We start from the raw sequence: 15,694 nt of genomic DNA, 5'->3' as shown, positions 1-15,694 counted from the left end.
ATCACATATTGACGCACTCTTTTTCTTTACATTAGAATATAGAAATATCACACATGTAATGTATCTACATACAATTAGATAAATGAAATGAACATTATGGAATCATGATTCACGAGTTAGGATAAAAGTGAAGCAATATATTGGCTAAATGATGTCACGGTAGTTGTCATCCACTTCATGATCAACACAAAACTTCTCTAAAAAAATATGTTATAAGGAGGAATTAACAACGATCTCTATTTTGAACAATTGGTCCCTTGTTAACCATAAGTGGGCTAAGAATTGGGGACCCATTAGTCACTCCCTTATATGGGCTTCAAAGTCCATTGATCAATAGGCCCAAACCAAACCAAGATTTCCCTCCCCGCCACGCCTGCTACCACTCCTTGTCCTAAGACGACTAGGGTTTGGGAAATCCTAATCAAACCGTAGGCGCCATAAAAGCCATAATCAAGCAAAACTTCTGAAACGTTTCTTGCAGGAAAGACTTTCCTAGAGAAATCGATAGTCTCTGAAGCGGAATTTCGCTGCCTTAAATTTGTTTGGAAACGATGGGCAGAGGAAAGTACAAGAACAAGCCCACTGGTCAGCGCCAGTTCTCCAGTCGCGAAGATCTTCGTAAGCCCTCGTTTCTCTCCTTTGTTTCATTCCAAAGAAAACAGCTTGATTCGTGTTTATTTTGTTGTCAGAACATGAATAATGATTTCAGTTCTAGTAATGGTGTATTACTATTCGGATTTGGGTTGGAACTTGAGGAATGATTATTGATTATGAAAGACCAGAATTTAACAAGTCATTGCAAGGTCACCCTTTTCTTGTCTTAAGATTTTAGCTATGTTTGATGTCAATTGCAAGTTCAAGCAGCTGACAGCTCATATTTATTTTTAAGTATTGGCTAAATAATCCAGGAAAGAATTATAGTTTTATTTTTACTTTCTCAATATGATCCCATGTAATGGAAACTTAAACACTAGTCGACATTCCGGAATTTCATTGTTGGTTTTCATTGTTTTGGGGATATTTACTCGGCTCTAGATGAGATTTCTAGATTGTACCAATGAGTGTTGCTTCTTAATATGAACTCCCTGTAAGTTTTGATTGATTTGGGGATGTAGTTTTAAAAGTATAGATAAATTGCCAGTATTAAACAGCACTGTTGTACTTTTCATTTTAACTTATCACGTGTGGCATGAGCAACAAAGGAAAAGTAAAAGTAAAAGTTGTAAAGAGGTGATTGCAAGATTCCCATATTTCAGTATTTCTATTGTTCTTGAGATGGATAGGAGCGAAGGCTAGGCATGACACTGCCTTTGTGTCTTACTAAATGGTCTAATTCTGTTTCTTTGCCAAAACAAATTAATGATTCCTTTTCATATGTGTAAAAGAGAGAGGGAAGGGAAATAAATATGAAACTAGATGCCCTTATATTTATATTACAATTTCCAGTTTATTTTCGAAAATCATGATACATATCTCTTACTTCCAGAGTAAGATGATTCCCACTGCTCCGGTCAAACTAAGCATTCTAACTCTTTTTTGTGTTGCATTTGTTGTTTATATATATTTGCAGTTGCCGGTACCTCCACCCGTCCCCGTTCTTTTTCAAAGGTAACCCTCTGTCACACTGTTTTTGTGGTCACCGTGATGCAAATATCAATTTTTAGGTTTAAGTAATCTTTTACTTAATGTTCTATTAGCGAGAAGCTGAACATGAGGAAGAACCGGAAGAGGATTTTGTATCCTTCGAAGACGGGTCTGATGAAGAATCTGATGGACAAGATGAAGTTAGTAAAATAATATTTTTCTTCTATGTAGAAGGAATTTCTTCTTGTTTTATATTGTTTGAGTCTTTAGTTTCATGTTATCCAATAATGTTTGCAGAAGAAGAAAGGCGTTCAAGGTATAATCGAGATTGAAAACCCTAATTTGGTAAAGCCAAAGACCTTGAAAGCTAAAGACATCGATGTAAGTTTTTCGTGTTTTTCTTAACAGTGTTTCTGTGGTGAATTTTATAGAAGTCTTGTTAAATACGATACTGAATTTTGAAAGAGTAATGTTTGTTTTGTGTTCTTTTTTCTCTACAGATTGGAAAACCAACTGAACTCTCACGGCGTGAAAGGTCTCTTGGTTCTGTTTTCATTTTGTTTCTGATAGGGGGCATACACATGACATAGCGAAGTGATTTTATGTTATTTATGAAAAGGGGAAACCTTTGAGTTGGGATTCCTATTGGGGATTATAAATCAGTTCAATACATCCTCAATTTTTGGCTATTTGCTTGCAGGGAAGAACTAGAGAAGCAAAGAGCCCGTGAGAGATATATGAAGTTGCAAGAACAGGGGAAAACTGAACAAGCAAGGAAAGATTTAGGTAATTGTCATTGGTTTCTAATTGTATTGTCTATTTATTAAGGATTGTTTTTCCCCAAGTTTTTGTTATCAACTCTTTAAATAATAACACTCGTGACTTTTGTTACCTCTTTCCTTTTTCACTGCACAAGAGTTGTGTTAGATTAGTACCTTGGACAATGCCATAAACTTGCTAGATTTAAATGTAACTCACTTTTCATTGATCTTCTCTTGGTTATGCAGAGCGTTTGGCGCTTATACGACAACAAAGGGAGGAAGCTGCTAAAAAGCGAGAAGAAGAAAAAAATGGTAATGTTCCAATATCACCACTACCAGCTTATTTCGTTCTTCCTTTTCTTGGGTCCCTTTCTCTTCTGGATTTTCAAAATTCTTAATTGTTGAACTCCATTTATTACAGCTAAAGAACAGAAGAAGGCTGAATCCCGCAAATGATCATCTCAAAAGTGACCTGCAGAACAAGTTTGTGCTGCTGTTACAAGAACCATGTGCTCTATGCTGCTTTATAACTAAAATTACACTCCCATCATCCCATTTGGTGATCGAGTAAAGAATGATTTTTCTTTTCCATTTCTTGGAAGATTTTCGAACAGTTACTTCTGTATGAAATAGATTGATATATTGGAGAATATAACATAAGAAATTTACCATTTACAAAAGTAGTGGTTGATAGTCCTGGCATGGGGCCTGCTTAGCTGTTTTTAATAAGAAAAGCTTCCTGAAAATACATTTTGGATTTCCGAAAATACCAAGAATTTACTTGTATAACTCATAAATCACTCTTCCATTTTTTTTCTTCTTCGAGATCTGACTACTCCACCACTATATTGATAGATTGAAGGTGTATAAGGCCTGAAGGGGAAGCATAGTCCTCCAAATACGGGGATTTGTGATTTGCATGGCCAAGAGACGTCATAGCATCAGCCAAGATGTTCGCTTTACAATGGATATGCTTGAAAGAAATGTTGTTGAAGTTCCTCGTAAAGTTGCAATAGCTTGAATGTGTTTAATTAGAGCATGAATACGCCATGGGGGTCACAAACTTTGTTGATGGAGTTATTAGTTTTGCTTCTCCCTCAACAAGAATTTAGAGTAATGGCCGGTTCTTTAAAGCAGTAAGTCATCTTTAATTGCACTACCATAATAATGTTGGAATGACCAATCTTCCGGAACCATTATTTTCTCTGAAGACAAATCCAGCAATAGCCTCTTTGTTGTTTATAATTGACCCGTCAAAGTTGAATTTTGAGAAAAACTCAGGGGAAGGAGTCCAGTGAATTAGGGCTGGCAAATTCAGCCGAGACAAACCAGCCAACCGAGTCCGTCCCGAACCAAGTTTGTCGGTAACCAAAGTTGTGGTACGGTATAACAGAACCGAGATGACATCACTAGTACGATACTGGTTTTGAATCTTACATAAATACGGTATACCGTACCGTACCACATATTTAATATAATATTTATTTATTTTAAATATTTCTTATATTATCAATCATAGCCGTTGATTTTTTTCAGTTTTATTTCATATTAACTAACAACCGTTAGATTAAAACTTTCCAAACCCTAATCCCTCAGTCCCTCTCTCGGTCACTCCCTCAGTCTCTCTCTCTCTCTCTAACCCGAGCGAGGCTCTGAGCCTCTCAAACTCTTTGAAGATCAATCGAATCTTTCGACCCATTCGATTTCATTTAACATCAAATCCATTTGATTCACATCAATCGAAGTAGAGAACCATTGTTGCAGTGCTGCTGGTGAGTACGACCTTCGATTGCTTTCAATTTTAGTGATTAGAAGCTTTGGATTGTTGAGTTGAGGTTCGATTTGCCCAATTTTAGTGATTCGACCTTGGATATGTATATTATCTTGAGATTTACCAATTTCCTTTCATGATTTTCCTTTTGTGTTTGGAGGAACAAGAGGACCGAGGACTAAGTTTGATGTTTGAGGGAGAAGAAGGCAAAGTTTGAATTTTAAGCAAACTCAATTCAATTGAAGGTATAATTCGATATATGCATAATTCTCTATTTGAATTTTCATGACTATGTGTTGTTCCCTTTGTAAGAGCTTTTATCTAAGTAAGAATTGCAGAGCATTTTAAATGGAAATACAGATGAATTAGAAAATGAGTTAACCACACAAGACTCATTTACATGTACCAGAGCATTTTAAAAACAAATCCCTACCTTAATATGTTGCTTTTCTTGTTTGGTCTAACATGCTCTATTTGGAGTTTCTAATCCAGAATCTTGGTTTTGTTGTTACTTGTATTGTTAAAATATTCTATTGCATTATCAAAAGCTTTCTTTCAGAAGCAGCAGTTTACAGTAAAGCTTTTTATGGTTTAAGTCATCTCTTATTACAATTTTTGGTCCAATTTGTTATCATTTTAAGTCATCTCTTATCCTTTTAGAGCTTCATTGACACCAAAAATGGTGGAAGCCCTTGTTTGCACTTCAGATTGGTTGAAATCTGACCCCCCAAACTTCTACAAAGATTCCACTGAAGATGGCCTTGAAATGTACCACACTTTGGAGGAACTTGAGATGGGTAAGCTACTCATATTTTCTGATTATTTATTTTATGAATCATGATATTGTTTTTAACCTCATCTTTGTTATTTTGCAAAAAATGCTTTTAATCAAGGAGTGGAGGCAACAATGACCAATACCAGCTCTACACAAACTGATGCCTAGCAGCCTACATCATGAGCTCTCTTGTTCATTGACTGAAGTTGCAGAACTGCCAGCATTCTTATTCTTTTTCAACTAAACTGAATTTGCAAAAACTGAGTCTTTGAGGGAGCACAGCAAGGCAGCAAGCAAATATGAAGTGATGATGAGATGAACTTTGAGTCCTTGAACACTTTGTTTTCAACTATTGCACTTAGTTATTGTATCATTTGTGTGAAGTGTGTACTATGAATTATTGAATTAAAATTTGTATGAACTATGAAGTGATGATGGGATGAATTGAAGTTGATGTATGAGAGTTTTTTGTTTATTTTTCATTTGCTTATGGTTGGGCCTTTAAATTCATATGATTATTGCAGTTTTTCATTTGCTGACAGGTTTGGGCTTTTAAAATTTTATATAGCTGGGCCGTAGCTGAAATCTGGTCCAATCTTAAACTCGGTAGGGGGCCCAACTAACCGACTATCTCGGTATACCTAGAAGTTGGTATACCGACTTCTGTGGCCGATAATGGTAGCTTATTTTGTGTACCAAGAATGTCCGGTATGGCAGGTGGTATTGGGTTTGAAGGTCCAGTATCGAACCCAACCCAACCCAACCCAACCCACCCCTACAGTGAATGAGGGCAGAAGAGGAGGAAGATCTTTTTTAGAAGACATGATTGAAGCTTTTGTAGCTGTCACCACAAGCTGTTGCAGCGTGGACAATCACGGTTGGGAAAGGACGAAACTGATTGAAGATGAGATTATTCCTCTCTTCCCACCATAAAATTGCTCTTTGTATTGTTTTTCGAAACATGCATATTTTTTTAACTGTTAGCTATACTTTTTCACGAATGTAATGTTTCAGAATTTGGAAAAATTTTGGACGAAATTTTTTTCGATTTAAAACCCAAACGGGAAAACCCTCAGGTAGAGCCATATGTCTTAAGTAGACTAGAACATGTGGCAAATGAATCGAGTCGTATATATATCGCCAACCATTATTCGGCAAAACAAAAAAAACCCAAAAATGGCAGACCCAAATCCCCCGCCGGAAAACGTTCCTCCACCGTCTTCAGCCAAGGCTGGAACCGAGACGAAAAAATTCTTCTCGGGCGAAAAGGTCCACTTCCCGAACCCGCCCGACCCAACAAACCCGGACCCGGCTACTCTCCGGGAGCAATGGAAATACGCCATCCGGCAGTACAGCAGAATGTACTCCCACGCTTGGGGCACCGCCATTCTCGCCGGAGCTTCCTTCTTTGCCCTCGGCTGGTTCATCAAGGGCGGCAATCCTCTCCCCTCTTTCGGCACCCACCACGATCCTCCTCCTCCGCCGCCTCCGGCCGAAAATACCGATGAGCCTCGCCGCGCATGAGTGTTTTACTGTTCTAGGTAAGTTGTGCTCTTCTGTCAATTTTAAGTTCAATTAAGGTTTTATAATTTCTGGGTTTTTGTGTAAATTATGCTGTTTTTTTGTGAAAATGGGTAAAAATGATGGTGTTTAGTGGTGAGTTTTGTAATCAAGCTCAAGAACACTCTATTATGCTCGTTAAACGGGGACATTGTTTTGAACTAGTCAATTTGTGTGCACAATTTTAGTTTCTGAGTAGCAATTATCGGAACGAATTCGTAAACTACATGTAAACATGACACTTGAATGAGTTCTGCTACAAATGCATCTTAAGGTTGAATATACATCTTGTTAAGTTACTGATTCATGGTCTGCCAACGAGGCCAGATGCCAAGACCGTAGGGAGGGCAAGCTGTACGGGTTGTCAAGACTGATCTTGCTGTTCACAAAGAAAAGAGGAATGAGCTTTTTGTACAGAGCCTTGCAGTGTAAACAACAGTGTTTATCTATCAATGTCACTTTAGAATCCTGAAAAATTTTCATAGATCTTATGGCTGTGATTGTATAATTTTGGTTGAATCATTTGATACAAGTTCCAGCGATATATAAGGGCACACTTGTTGTCTGTTTAACTTTCTCTCTTCAAAGTTATGATCTTTCTTTCTAAGCCAAATAATTGTTGGGCATGATCGATTTTCTGTCACTGTATATTGTGCGCAAGTTGAAAGAAGCAATACTGAGTGGGTGAGAGTGAGAGGAGATTTGAGTCCTCTGATGAAGAAGAGGGAAAAACCAAATGGTGCAACAAATGTAAAAGAAAGGTCAGCAAGAAAACAAGGAGAATCACCATGGTTGCTCAAAAGTGAAAAAGTAACCAAAGGAAGAAGTGCATCTCAAGAAAAGTAGGATGCTTTGGGATTCAAATGCTATGATACTTTGCAAAACTGTTTCTCCCTCTGTATTAGAACTAATTAGAAGTATGCAAACTCTCATACGAATGTACAATTGTAGCGTATATACAATTGATAAAAGGAAGCGAGTGGCGTATGAGACTAGCACCCTTTTCCCAGAGATTGAGAAAAGGGAAAGCTCATTTTCATGTTCGTGTTACTAGCGGAAAGCTCATTTTCATGTTCCTCGAATGCTCAAGTTTAGCTCAAACCAACCAAATTTTATAAAACTCAACTAAGAAATGATAGTGTTGTAATACACAAGGGGAAGCAAACAATTCAAATTGAATCAAAGGAAAGAACAAGAACAGATTCTTAAAATCCTACATGTTGGCTAACATAGACAAGACAAGTTTTCAAGTAACCTCAAGTATCCAAACATAATGTTCAGACTCAAAATCTATCCTCTTGACAAAGCAATGTCATGGAGTCGGGTCAACTTCTGTATAGACATGACCTCAGGGATGAAAGTCTGGGAGGTACTTTGAACCATTTCCTCCATGATTAAGTGGAGCAACATCCAACTTTCTTCACAGCTGATACATCATCCTTGCCACCAACATTGATCGTCTGTCCCTTGGGCAAGGCTGCTGGATCATCCCCAATGTCTAGGGCCTTCCTGCTTACAACACGGTAGATTTGGCTCAGCACTTCTGTGAAAGCATTGTCAACATTCATGGACTCAAGGGCAGATGTTTCCATGAAAAAGGTATTCTCTCGTTCAGCAAAAGCCTGGGCATCCTCAGTGGAAACGGCTCGCAGGTGACGCAGATCTCCCTTGTTTCCCACCAACATGATCACAATGTTGGCATCTGTATGGTCCCGAAGCTCCTTCAACCATCTTTCCACATTTTCAAATGTAACATGACGAGTAACATCATAGACTAGTAATGCACCGACTGCACCTCGATAATATGCACTTGTGATTGCACGATACCTACAGCAAAAGAAGAAAAAATGGAAAATGAGATTTATATTCACCCACAAGTTCATGTTGCTACATTATTTTGAGACTTCTCCTTTCCATTCAATTTTGCATAATTTCATGTCATTTGAACATTTCCGGGGCTTTTTGGACAGATGCACTCTGGTTTATTACAACTGTTGCTAGAATTTGTTCAAGATGGGAAGTTAACAAACTTATTTAAATGGATTTGTAGAATAGATTTTCTCATCCTCATGAACCTGTCTCTACTTCATATAGCATGCATCACTCTATAGCAATGCACAAATAGAGCTAAAATAGACCGGAAGAAACAGGGGATGGATGTTATCAATCAAATGTGCTGTGTTTTTCCCCTAGCTAAGAAGTTTCAGTACTTGCAGAAAAGGGTAAAGTTACACTATGTTGCAATTTGCAAATGTCAGAGTCAGACAACCTGGTGGCCTTATTAGCCCGACCTGGTTTAGCTACAATACTACAGACATGTCAACTTCAAAACGTAATTAGAACAAAACAAATGTAGTAGTTGCAAGGTCATTAAACTGGACCACATCCTAAATCTACCTTATGCATATATCAAAGTAAAAAGGGCTCAGCAAGAAAGATAAAATACTTGTCAAAATATCAGCATTGCAGAGCAATGTCCGCTCCATAATGTACCTAACTTTAAACAAACAAAAGGAAGATCTAGAAACATCAGAATCTGTATATCATTTCAGTACAACGATACATATCCAAAGTCCACCAACTAGTCTGTAATTCAGAAGTTCAACAAGATAACTAACACCATGATATATTCTGAAAATGTTTTATATATCAGAGTATGAATGCTACAACTATTCAGTTCAGCTAGCTCAAAAACCATCCTCATTCCTAGAACATTCAAAATTTCATTTGCAATTTAACAGAGGGTCACAAATATCAATCAAACAAGCAATACCATAAAGTTCAATTCTTTTCCGATCCATATAAACATAACCAAATCTGTACAATACCCATGTAAACAGAACCCAGAACAAACCAAAATGCAATTTTCCAAGATCCAAAAGAACTCAAATTTTCAAAGAATCAAAGAATGTGGATCCAAACCTTTCTTGACCAGCAGTGTCCCAAATCTGGGCCTTAACCACCTTATCATCGACCCTAATGCTTCTGGTGGCAAACTCAACCCCAATGGTGGACTTTGATTCAAGGCTGAACTCATTCCTGGTGAACCTGGACAAGAGGTTCGATTTGCCAACCCCAGAGTCGCCGATCAACACCACCTTGAACAAGTAATCGTAATCATCATCAGCTCTGTACGCTCCCATTTCCTTGGGCAATTCCTATAATGCGTTTTCAAAAAGACTCTGCCTTTCACTGTTTTTCTGCAACAAACTTCGAACTTTGGTGGTGTTTGGGTTAATGGGTTTTGAAATCAACTAGTTTGGGCATGTGGGTTTTGAAATGGGGTGTAAATGGAGAATGGGTTTTGTTAGATTCTGAGAGAGAAATAGCAAAATGGAGGTTGAAGACAGCAAGCAAGATATGGAAATGTGGGGGTTTTTTTTTTTTTTTTCCCCCCTTTAGTTGGCCAAAAAATGTTGTTGTGATTAAGGAGACGGGTCCCAAACAACTTCTTAACCCTTTTTACCTTTTTAAATCACAAATAAAGAAACATTCAAATAACAGCTGCTAGATAAATAACAGCCATATTCTTCTAGAAATTAGTGTGACAGTGACTAAGTGATTGATTTTTAGTAGGGATTTGATTTTTATACGGTTTCAAATGAAATTCGTTTTTTTTTTTTTTTTGAGAAGAAAGTTTGAATCTTTTCTAATTTATCATAATGAAGTTTGAATTTTGATAATTTGAAACTGTTGATGCTATCTCTTTCTATATAAGCAAATAGTTAAAATATTTTCTTAAGGTAAAAGATTATAAAGTTCATTGAGGCATTAATGAAAGAATAGGAAAGCCATGATGGCTTATACATCGATCATTCATCACGTCGACCATAGCCTTTAATTCAAGAAATAAAATCATAATAACAAAGTGTTAGGATGCAATTTTGATAGGTGAAGACATGGGGGAGCCAAAAAAAAGCCCAAAATCAAAGTGACATGTCCCTCGCCCATGTTGTCCCTTGCACCGTTCTGTGGTCGGATTTTGCATACAAATTCACCGATGCCAACCGCAAGTCGATCAAGGATGAAAGCCCACAGCCTGCTCTATAATGCCTGTCCAATAAAGATTACTCCAACGATTCGTAGTCATTTAACATAGATGTGGTTCAACTTGGCTGAAGAAACGTTTCCTACGTTCTCTAAGACATACTGGATAAACCTAGCTAGTTCATCTCAATTATCCAATGAACATATACATGAGGCTCTCAAATCAGCATTCCTAAAAGAGAAGAATCCCATGAGTAGTCTTTGATCAACTCTTCACCTAATCCCCTCGTGGGGGCATTCATTGAAGGAGATGAACCAATGCAAACGAGACAGGTCGAGCTATAGTACCCCAATCAAATCATCGACCAATATCCAGAGTAGTCGACCCTGGATACAAGGGGATTCAGAAAGCACCTCAATTCTTTGTCATCTCTGGACCATGCTTAACTGTATGTGGTATATTACATGCAAATATCAGAAGGACTTTCGATCGGATTGGAGACAATACAAAATTACAAATAGATAGCTAGCTAGTTAGGTCTTGTTTGATTGATGTCAATCATATCAAATAGACACTGTAACTGTTCGCACCAGGTTACACGTAAAAAATCTGCACCACTCAATATAACATTAACCACTCCTGGCACTATATTTACAGTGACTGATGGATTTTGCAATGGTGAAAAGCAACGTAGTGTTGGGTGTAATGCCCTTCCGTTTCAGATATTAGCTAGGGATCGAGTTGAATTGAACTGTCTATATACACAAATCCTGAAACACACCCTGCTCTATCAAATCAGATCCCATATATATGAGAGTGTGGGTCCATTAGTAGTTTAGTACTCCATTGTCCAATCCAATCGATTGAAAAAGCCCTAATTCATGCTGAACTTTTATAAACCAAATAACACCTTTGGCATTTGGCAAATTGCAGTAACCATGCAAGAGCAACAAAGGTTTATTTTTATTTCTACGTTTTAATGGCATCAATAGTACACTTTCTATTAAAGAAGAATCACACTTAGTATATGGTGCAACATGAATATGAGAAACACTCTAGTATACATTTGAGGGCTGGGGATATAGCTCTAGCCCTATGTCGAGATTCGTAAGGAATAGAGCATTACACAATTCTAAGCCCTTGGCCTTGGGTTAAACGCCGTGCCTATTGGGAAAGCTTGGTGTCTATTGGGGTAAATATGTGATGTCTGTGTAGGCTGTGTGAGTGTGTACAGTGGTTGGTCGGACTCGCTTACTTTGCCACAATATACCAGTGTGTTAAACCATATATCTCACCGCCAGGAGTGATGAGGCTGCCGTCCATTTTATCAGTTTTGCCTTGGTTTATGCAGATAGAGGCTTGCCTAACATGCAATCCTTGGAGGTGGAACTTCTACTACCACATAGGAATGGTCGTTCAAACTAGGATAGTATTTTATGCAGCGGATATATAGATATATAGCTGATCACAGTTTTATTTTCAGCCAATATATTGTTTGTTTATCTAGTACTCTACGGTCATAAATATTTCAACCTTATAGGGGAGTATAGCTTACGAATGAAGAGTTGTTTGTGGCATAAACGTGGCAGCTCGATCTATGCGTTGGGTGGAATTGAAGATGTTAAAAGAAATCCTTTAGAATGGCCAGAACCTTCAAGCCTAAGCAAGTTAATCGAGAATCGGCAGGAAACTATGAGGTTGATGATATCAGCTTATCTGGATCGCTCCGATTTAGTTTCATATCTATCTATTAATGCATGAACATCCCAAAGCTATACGTAACACTTTCAAAAAGAAAAAGATCATCAAATAGTGCATATAATAAGAAGTCCATGCCAGTAGTACAAACTTTTGAAACTAATTAGCCTAAGATTGACCCATACACTTGATGCCCTATTAATATTGTTGAACCCTAGCAAGCTGTTGAGAAATTCAAAGACAGAAACAAGACATGCGACTCAGAAACCCTAGCTAGCCAGCTTCCACAGATCCATCTCCTAAATCTGCAAAAACAACAACGTCCAATGAGAACATATAAATAGACGACTGCATAATTAAGTAAACAAAAGCAATGCAGTTCACACCAGGAAAAGCTAAAAAGAAAAAAGAAGGGTTAAATGAAGATGCGCACGAGGTAATAAAATGCGCCGTGGTGAAGAGAGTGAACGGTAACTCCCCACTCATTGGTGAGAACAGGGTGACCAGAAGAGTGAATGAGGACGGCGTCGTCTCCGAAAGCCTCACGCACGTTGAAGGGTCCCGCAGCCACCTCGAATGCGACGTCGTTTATGAACACCATGGATTTCGCCGCACCTCCCGCTCCCATTATTGCAGCACCAGCTTCACCAACACCTGCATATATAATCCATACAGTAGTACACAGTCACTTCTCATCATCATCAATTTCTTATAGGTCTGAACTCTGAAGTGTCTGACCAATCAATCGAACCCATGCACACGTCCATCTAATTAAACAGATCAATGATGATAGGCTGGGTTCCAAACCCTTTCAGAAAAAAAAATAAACAAACAGATCAATGATGATAATGATCAAATCATACTTACTAATATGACCAACCTGTCCCTCACTAATTTCATAACAGTGATTGAAAATTATTGGGGGATTCCTCATGAATGAAACTCTCTTTGACATATTTGAAATCATTACTCACATCCATAAGATCATGGTTCTTATCCTTCATTGTACAATTATAGACCCCTTTGTTATATGTTTTTCGCAGATGCAATGACCCGTTTGATTTTTTAATTGTGCAAACTTGGTTGGTGATATAATCAGATTCAAATCATTCAATAGAACTTATTTCATCAGATGTAATATAGGCTTAAAGGTTGCTTATATGAGTGCAGATCTAAACTAAAAAAGTAATCAAAATTCAACTAATTTATAAATTTAGAACTTAGTTCATCATGTAGTCTAGGTGTTAATTATCAGTGTATATTGAAGAAAGTGAAATTTGAAAGTAAGCTAATTTCTCAAATTACCTTGAATGTGAGTCATGGGTGATGGAACAGCAACGTTAACGGCACCAGTAGTTGTTGGAGAAGTGGTGACAGCGCCATTGTAATTGAGCTGTTGTTGCAGTTGGTCCATCTTGATGCCCTTCATCTCTTGATCTTGACCATTCTTCCTTGAGGCCATCCCATTGTTGTTCATAATCTCACTAAGCAAAAGACTAGTACAAGGCCCATGAAGATCGGGACTATTATTCACATGAACCACATTCGCGAGCTCGGAAAAGCAAAACCCTTGCGTGGTACTAAAACTAGCACTAGCTACCGGCCCGTTGGTAGAAGAAGGGTTGTTCACTGGAAAGAAGTAGGCTGATTCAGGCAAGACCTCAGGGTTGGGAAGAGCATGGAAAAAGGATGTCTGATTGACCGAAGCGGTCGGTGAGTTCATGTTGGAAACATCATGAGTAGTAACAACATGTGGTGGTGAGGAGAACCCCATAGAGAAGGCCTTGTTTGACTGCTGCTGCTGTTTGTTGGGAGAGGATCTTTCCGAAGATGAAGAAGAAGATGAAGGGGCAGCAGTCAGTGATTGTTTATGGGATTGTTGCTGTTGCTTTGAGTTAATGTGCTGCAGGCGAAGCTTGTGTTTGGACCTTGATTTTCTGTTCTGGAACCAGTAGAAGACATTGGCGTCACCGACTTGACCGTACTCTTGGAGCTGAGCTCTGATCTTCCTTATCTCGTCCCTCGGAGGATTAACCATCCCGGAGTTGAAAATAGCTTCCAGAATCCGAATCTGCTCCGGCCGAGGGTTCCACCGCGGCTTTGGCTCCGGAGTCCTTTGATCTTCGATCCCTGCGTACACCGTTGCACTCATTCATTCATTAAATACTAAAATAAACTGTGAGTGGTCAATGACGACGGTTAAATTGAGAAGCAAATTGAGTTAACCTGATGATGTTGTAGCCGTTGTGGTTGTGTATGGGGGTCTGTGGCATGAACCGTTTGGCACGATAGAGGGATTGATGACGTCATGCTGCCATTGGTGGTGGGTGGGTTTGGATTTGAACATGCTAGGCCAGTGTCTGTTTGATGAAGCCATGATTGATGATGATGAGCAGAACTCAAAACTAAAACCCTTTTGCTGCAACTAGCTTTGTTTCTGGCTCTGGATCTTCTAGGCCAATCTAACATCACTTCTTATATAGGAAGTCTCATCACCTACTCCTGTATAGTTCATTTTAAATTTCATAAATTTATTGTACTTACTCCTTCCCATCTCCCCGATAAAATATAAAAATAGGAAGAGACTGGAGAGAAATTAATATTAGTATAAACTAGCTAATTTAATTATATCTATGAATAAAAAGGATAGAACCCGCAACAGGAATCGCCTGTGAGAAAGATATACAAGAAAGGAGATGAAAATAAATAAAAGGGAAAAGGAGAGCGAGAGCTAGGTTAGTAGTACTAGTACTGTATAATAGTACTCTCCGGCCCATCCCTTCCTCTTAGACTTTTGCTTTAATGCTTGTTGTATACTCAAAAATTTAAAAGTACTCTAACAGAGCTAAGAGAGCCCCCGGAGGAGAAGCAAAGGGAACAAAGAAAAGGGTACCTGTTGGGTGCTTAATTAGAATCTTCATCAGAGTTGGCAGAGCAAGCCCTAAATGTAAAGCCAGAACTCAAAGGCCGGGTGTGGTGTGGGTGTAGAGAGATAAAGAGAGAGCAAAGTTAGGATTGTTCTGAACAGTTTGTCTCCTTCTTTCTCTATTTCATTTGCAGAGAGTATTAATGAAGTGGTGAGGAAGGGGTTTGTGTTTGGGATTATTCTAATGAAAGATGGAAGAGGTTGTTGCGTAGGAATAAATAGGGGCAATGTAGGGAGAGAGGCGGTGGTGGTGTTTCAAAGTCAATATATGTTGCAGAGAGGAAGGGGCATAGTAATTGCAATTTTGGATTGACTCGAGGGCATTTACTTGTTTTTCGAAATCAAGAATCTTCTCCGATCGTCTAGGTCAATTAAGAACGAACTGAAGTTTGATAATCTCATATATCTTTAGGTGAAATGAACGACATGACGCTTGGTTGAAAAGTTTGCACGCAACTCACACAGTAGTATGGCAGTGGCAGATAGTTAAAGAAAAAAGCTGGAGGATGTGGGGGGTTATACTAGTGCTTTGACATGACTGTTGTGCTAGCTCTCATCCTGCTAATTAAGCAGCTTCTTCCTGGTTTTATATTTATGTATAGCTAGTAGCTAGCCCTAGATATGTAGCTAG

At 38.4% G+C, this 15,694-nt stretch overlaps 4 protein-coding genes across 4 annotated transcripts; 2 read left to right on the top strand and 2 right to left on the bottom strand.

Annotated features, from left to right (window-relative positions):
* Window positions 1-424: 424 nt before the first annotated feature.
* On the top strand, window positions 425-3,083 carry LOC133727948 (uncharacterized). The gene is made up of 8 exons (XM_062155365.1): window positions 425-618; window positions 1,571-1,608; window positions 1,698-1,784; window positions 1,882-1,965; window positions 2,085-2,119; window positions 2,285-2,370; window positions 2,592-2,657; window positions 2,767-3,083. The coding sequence occupies exons 1-8, from the start codon at window positions 552-554 to the stop codon at window positions 2,799-2,801; spliced, it is 498 nt and encodes a 165-aa protein (XP_062011349.1). The 5' UTR covers window positions 425-551; the 3' UTR covers window positions 2,802-3,083.
* Window positions 3,084-5,980: 2,897 nt separating this feature from the next.
* Window positions 5,981-7,028, top strand: LOC133729538 (uncharacterized). The gene is made up of 2 exons (XM_062157072.1): window positions 5,981-6,432; window positions 6,779-7,028. The coding sequence occupies exon 1, from the start codon at window positions 5,999-6,001 to the stop codon at window positions 6,413-6,415; it is 417 nt and encodes a 138-aa protein (XP_062013056.1). The 5' UTR covers window positions 5,981-5,998; the 3' UTR covers window positions 6,416-6,432; window positions 6,779-7,028.
* A 556-nt stretch (window positions 7,029-7,584) lies between these two features.
* Window positions 7,585-9,864, bottom strand: LOC133729537 (ras-related protein RABA1f). Its single transcript, XM_062157071.1, has 2 exons — window positions 9,374-9,864; window positions 7,585-8,278 (listed from the first exon to the last, which is right to left on the bottom strand). Exons 1-2 carry the CDS (start codon window positions 9,592-9,594, stop codon window positions 7,846-7,848), a joined length of 654 nt encoding a protein of 217 aa, XP_062013055.1. The 5' UTR covers window positions 9,595-9,864; the 3' UTR covers window positions 7,585-7,845.
* A 2,399-nt stretch (window positions 9,865-12,263) lies between these two features.
* LOC133729536 (WUSCHEL-related homeobox 9) lies at window positions 12,264-15,230 on the bottom strand. The gene is made up of 5 exons (XM_062157070.1): window positions 15,031-15,230; window positions 14,364-14,639; window positions 13,443-14,267; window positions 12,571-12,791; window positions 12,264-12,442 (listed from the first exon to the last, which is right to left on the bottom strand). The coding sequence occupies exons 2-5, from the start codon at window positions 14,512-14,514 to the stop codon at window positions 12,437-12,439; spliced, it is 1,203 nt and encodes a 400-aa protein (XP_062013054.1). The 5' UTR covers window positions 14,515-14,639; window positions 15,031-15,230; the 3' UTR covers window positions 12,264-12,436.
* Window positions 15,231-15,694: the final 464 nt, after the last annotated feature.

This window comes from Rosa rugosa, chromosome 2 (genome assembly GCF_958449725.1).
Source record: "Rosa rugosa chromosome 2, drRosRugo1.1, whole genome shotgun sequence".
NCBI classification, from domain to species: domain Eukaryota; kingdom Viridiplantae; phylum Streptophyta; class Magnoliopsida; order Rosales; family Rosaceae; genus Rosa; species Rosa rugosa.
The sequence above is the reverse complement of the archived record's forward strand: the minus strand, read 5'-3'. Positions and strand labels throughout refer to the sequence as shown.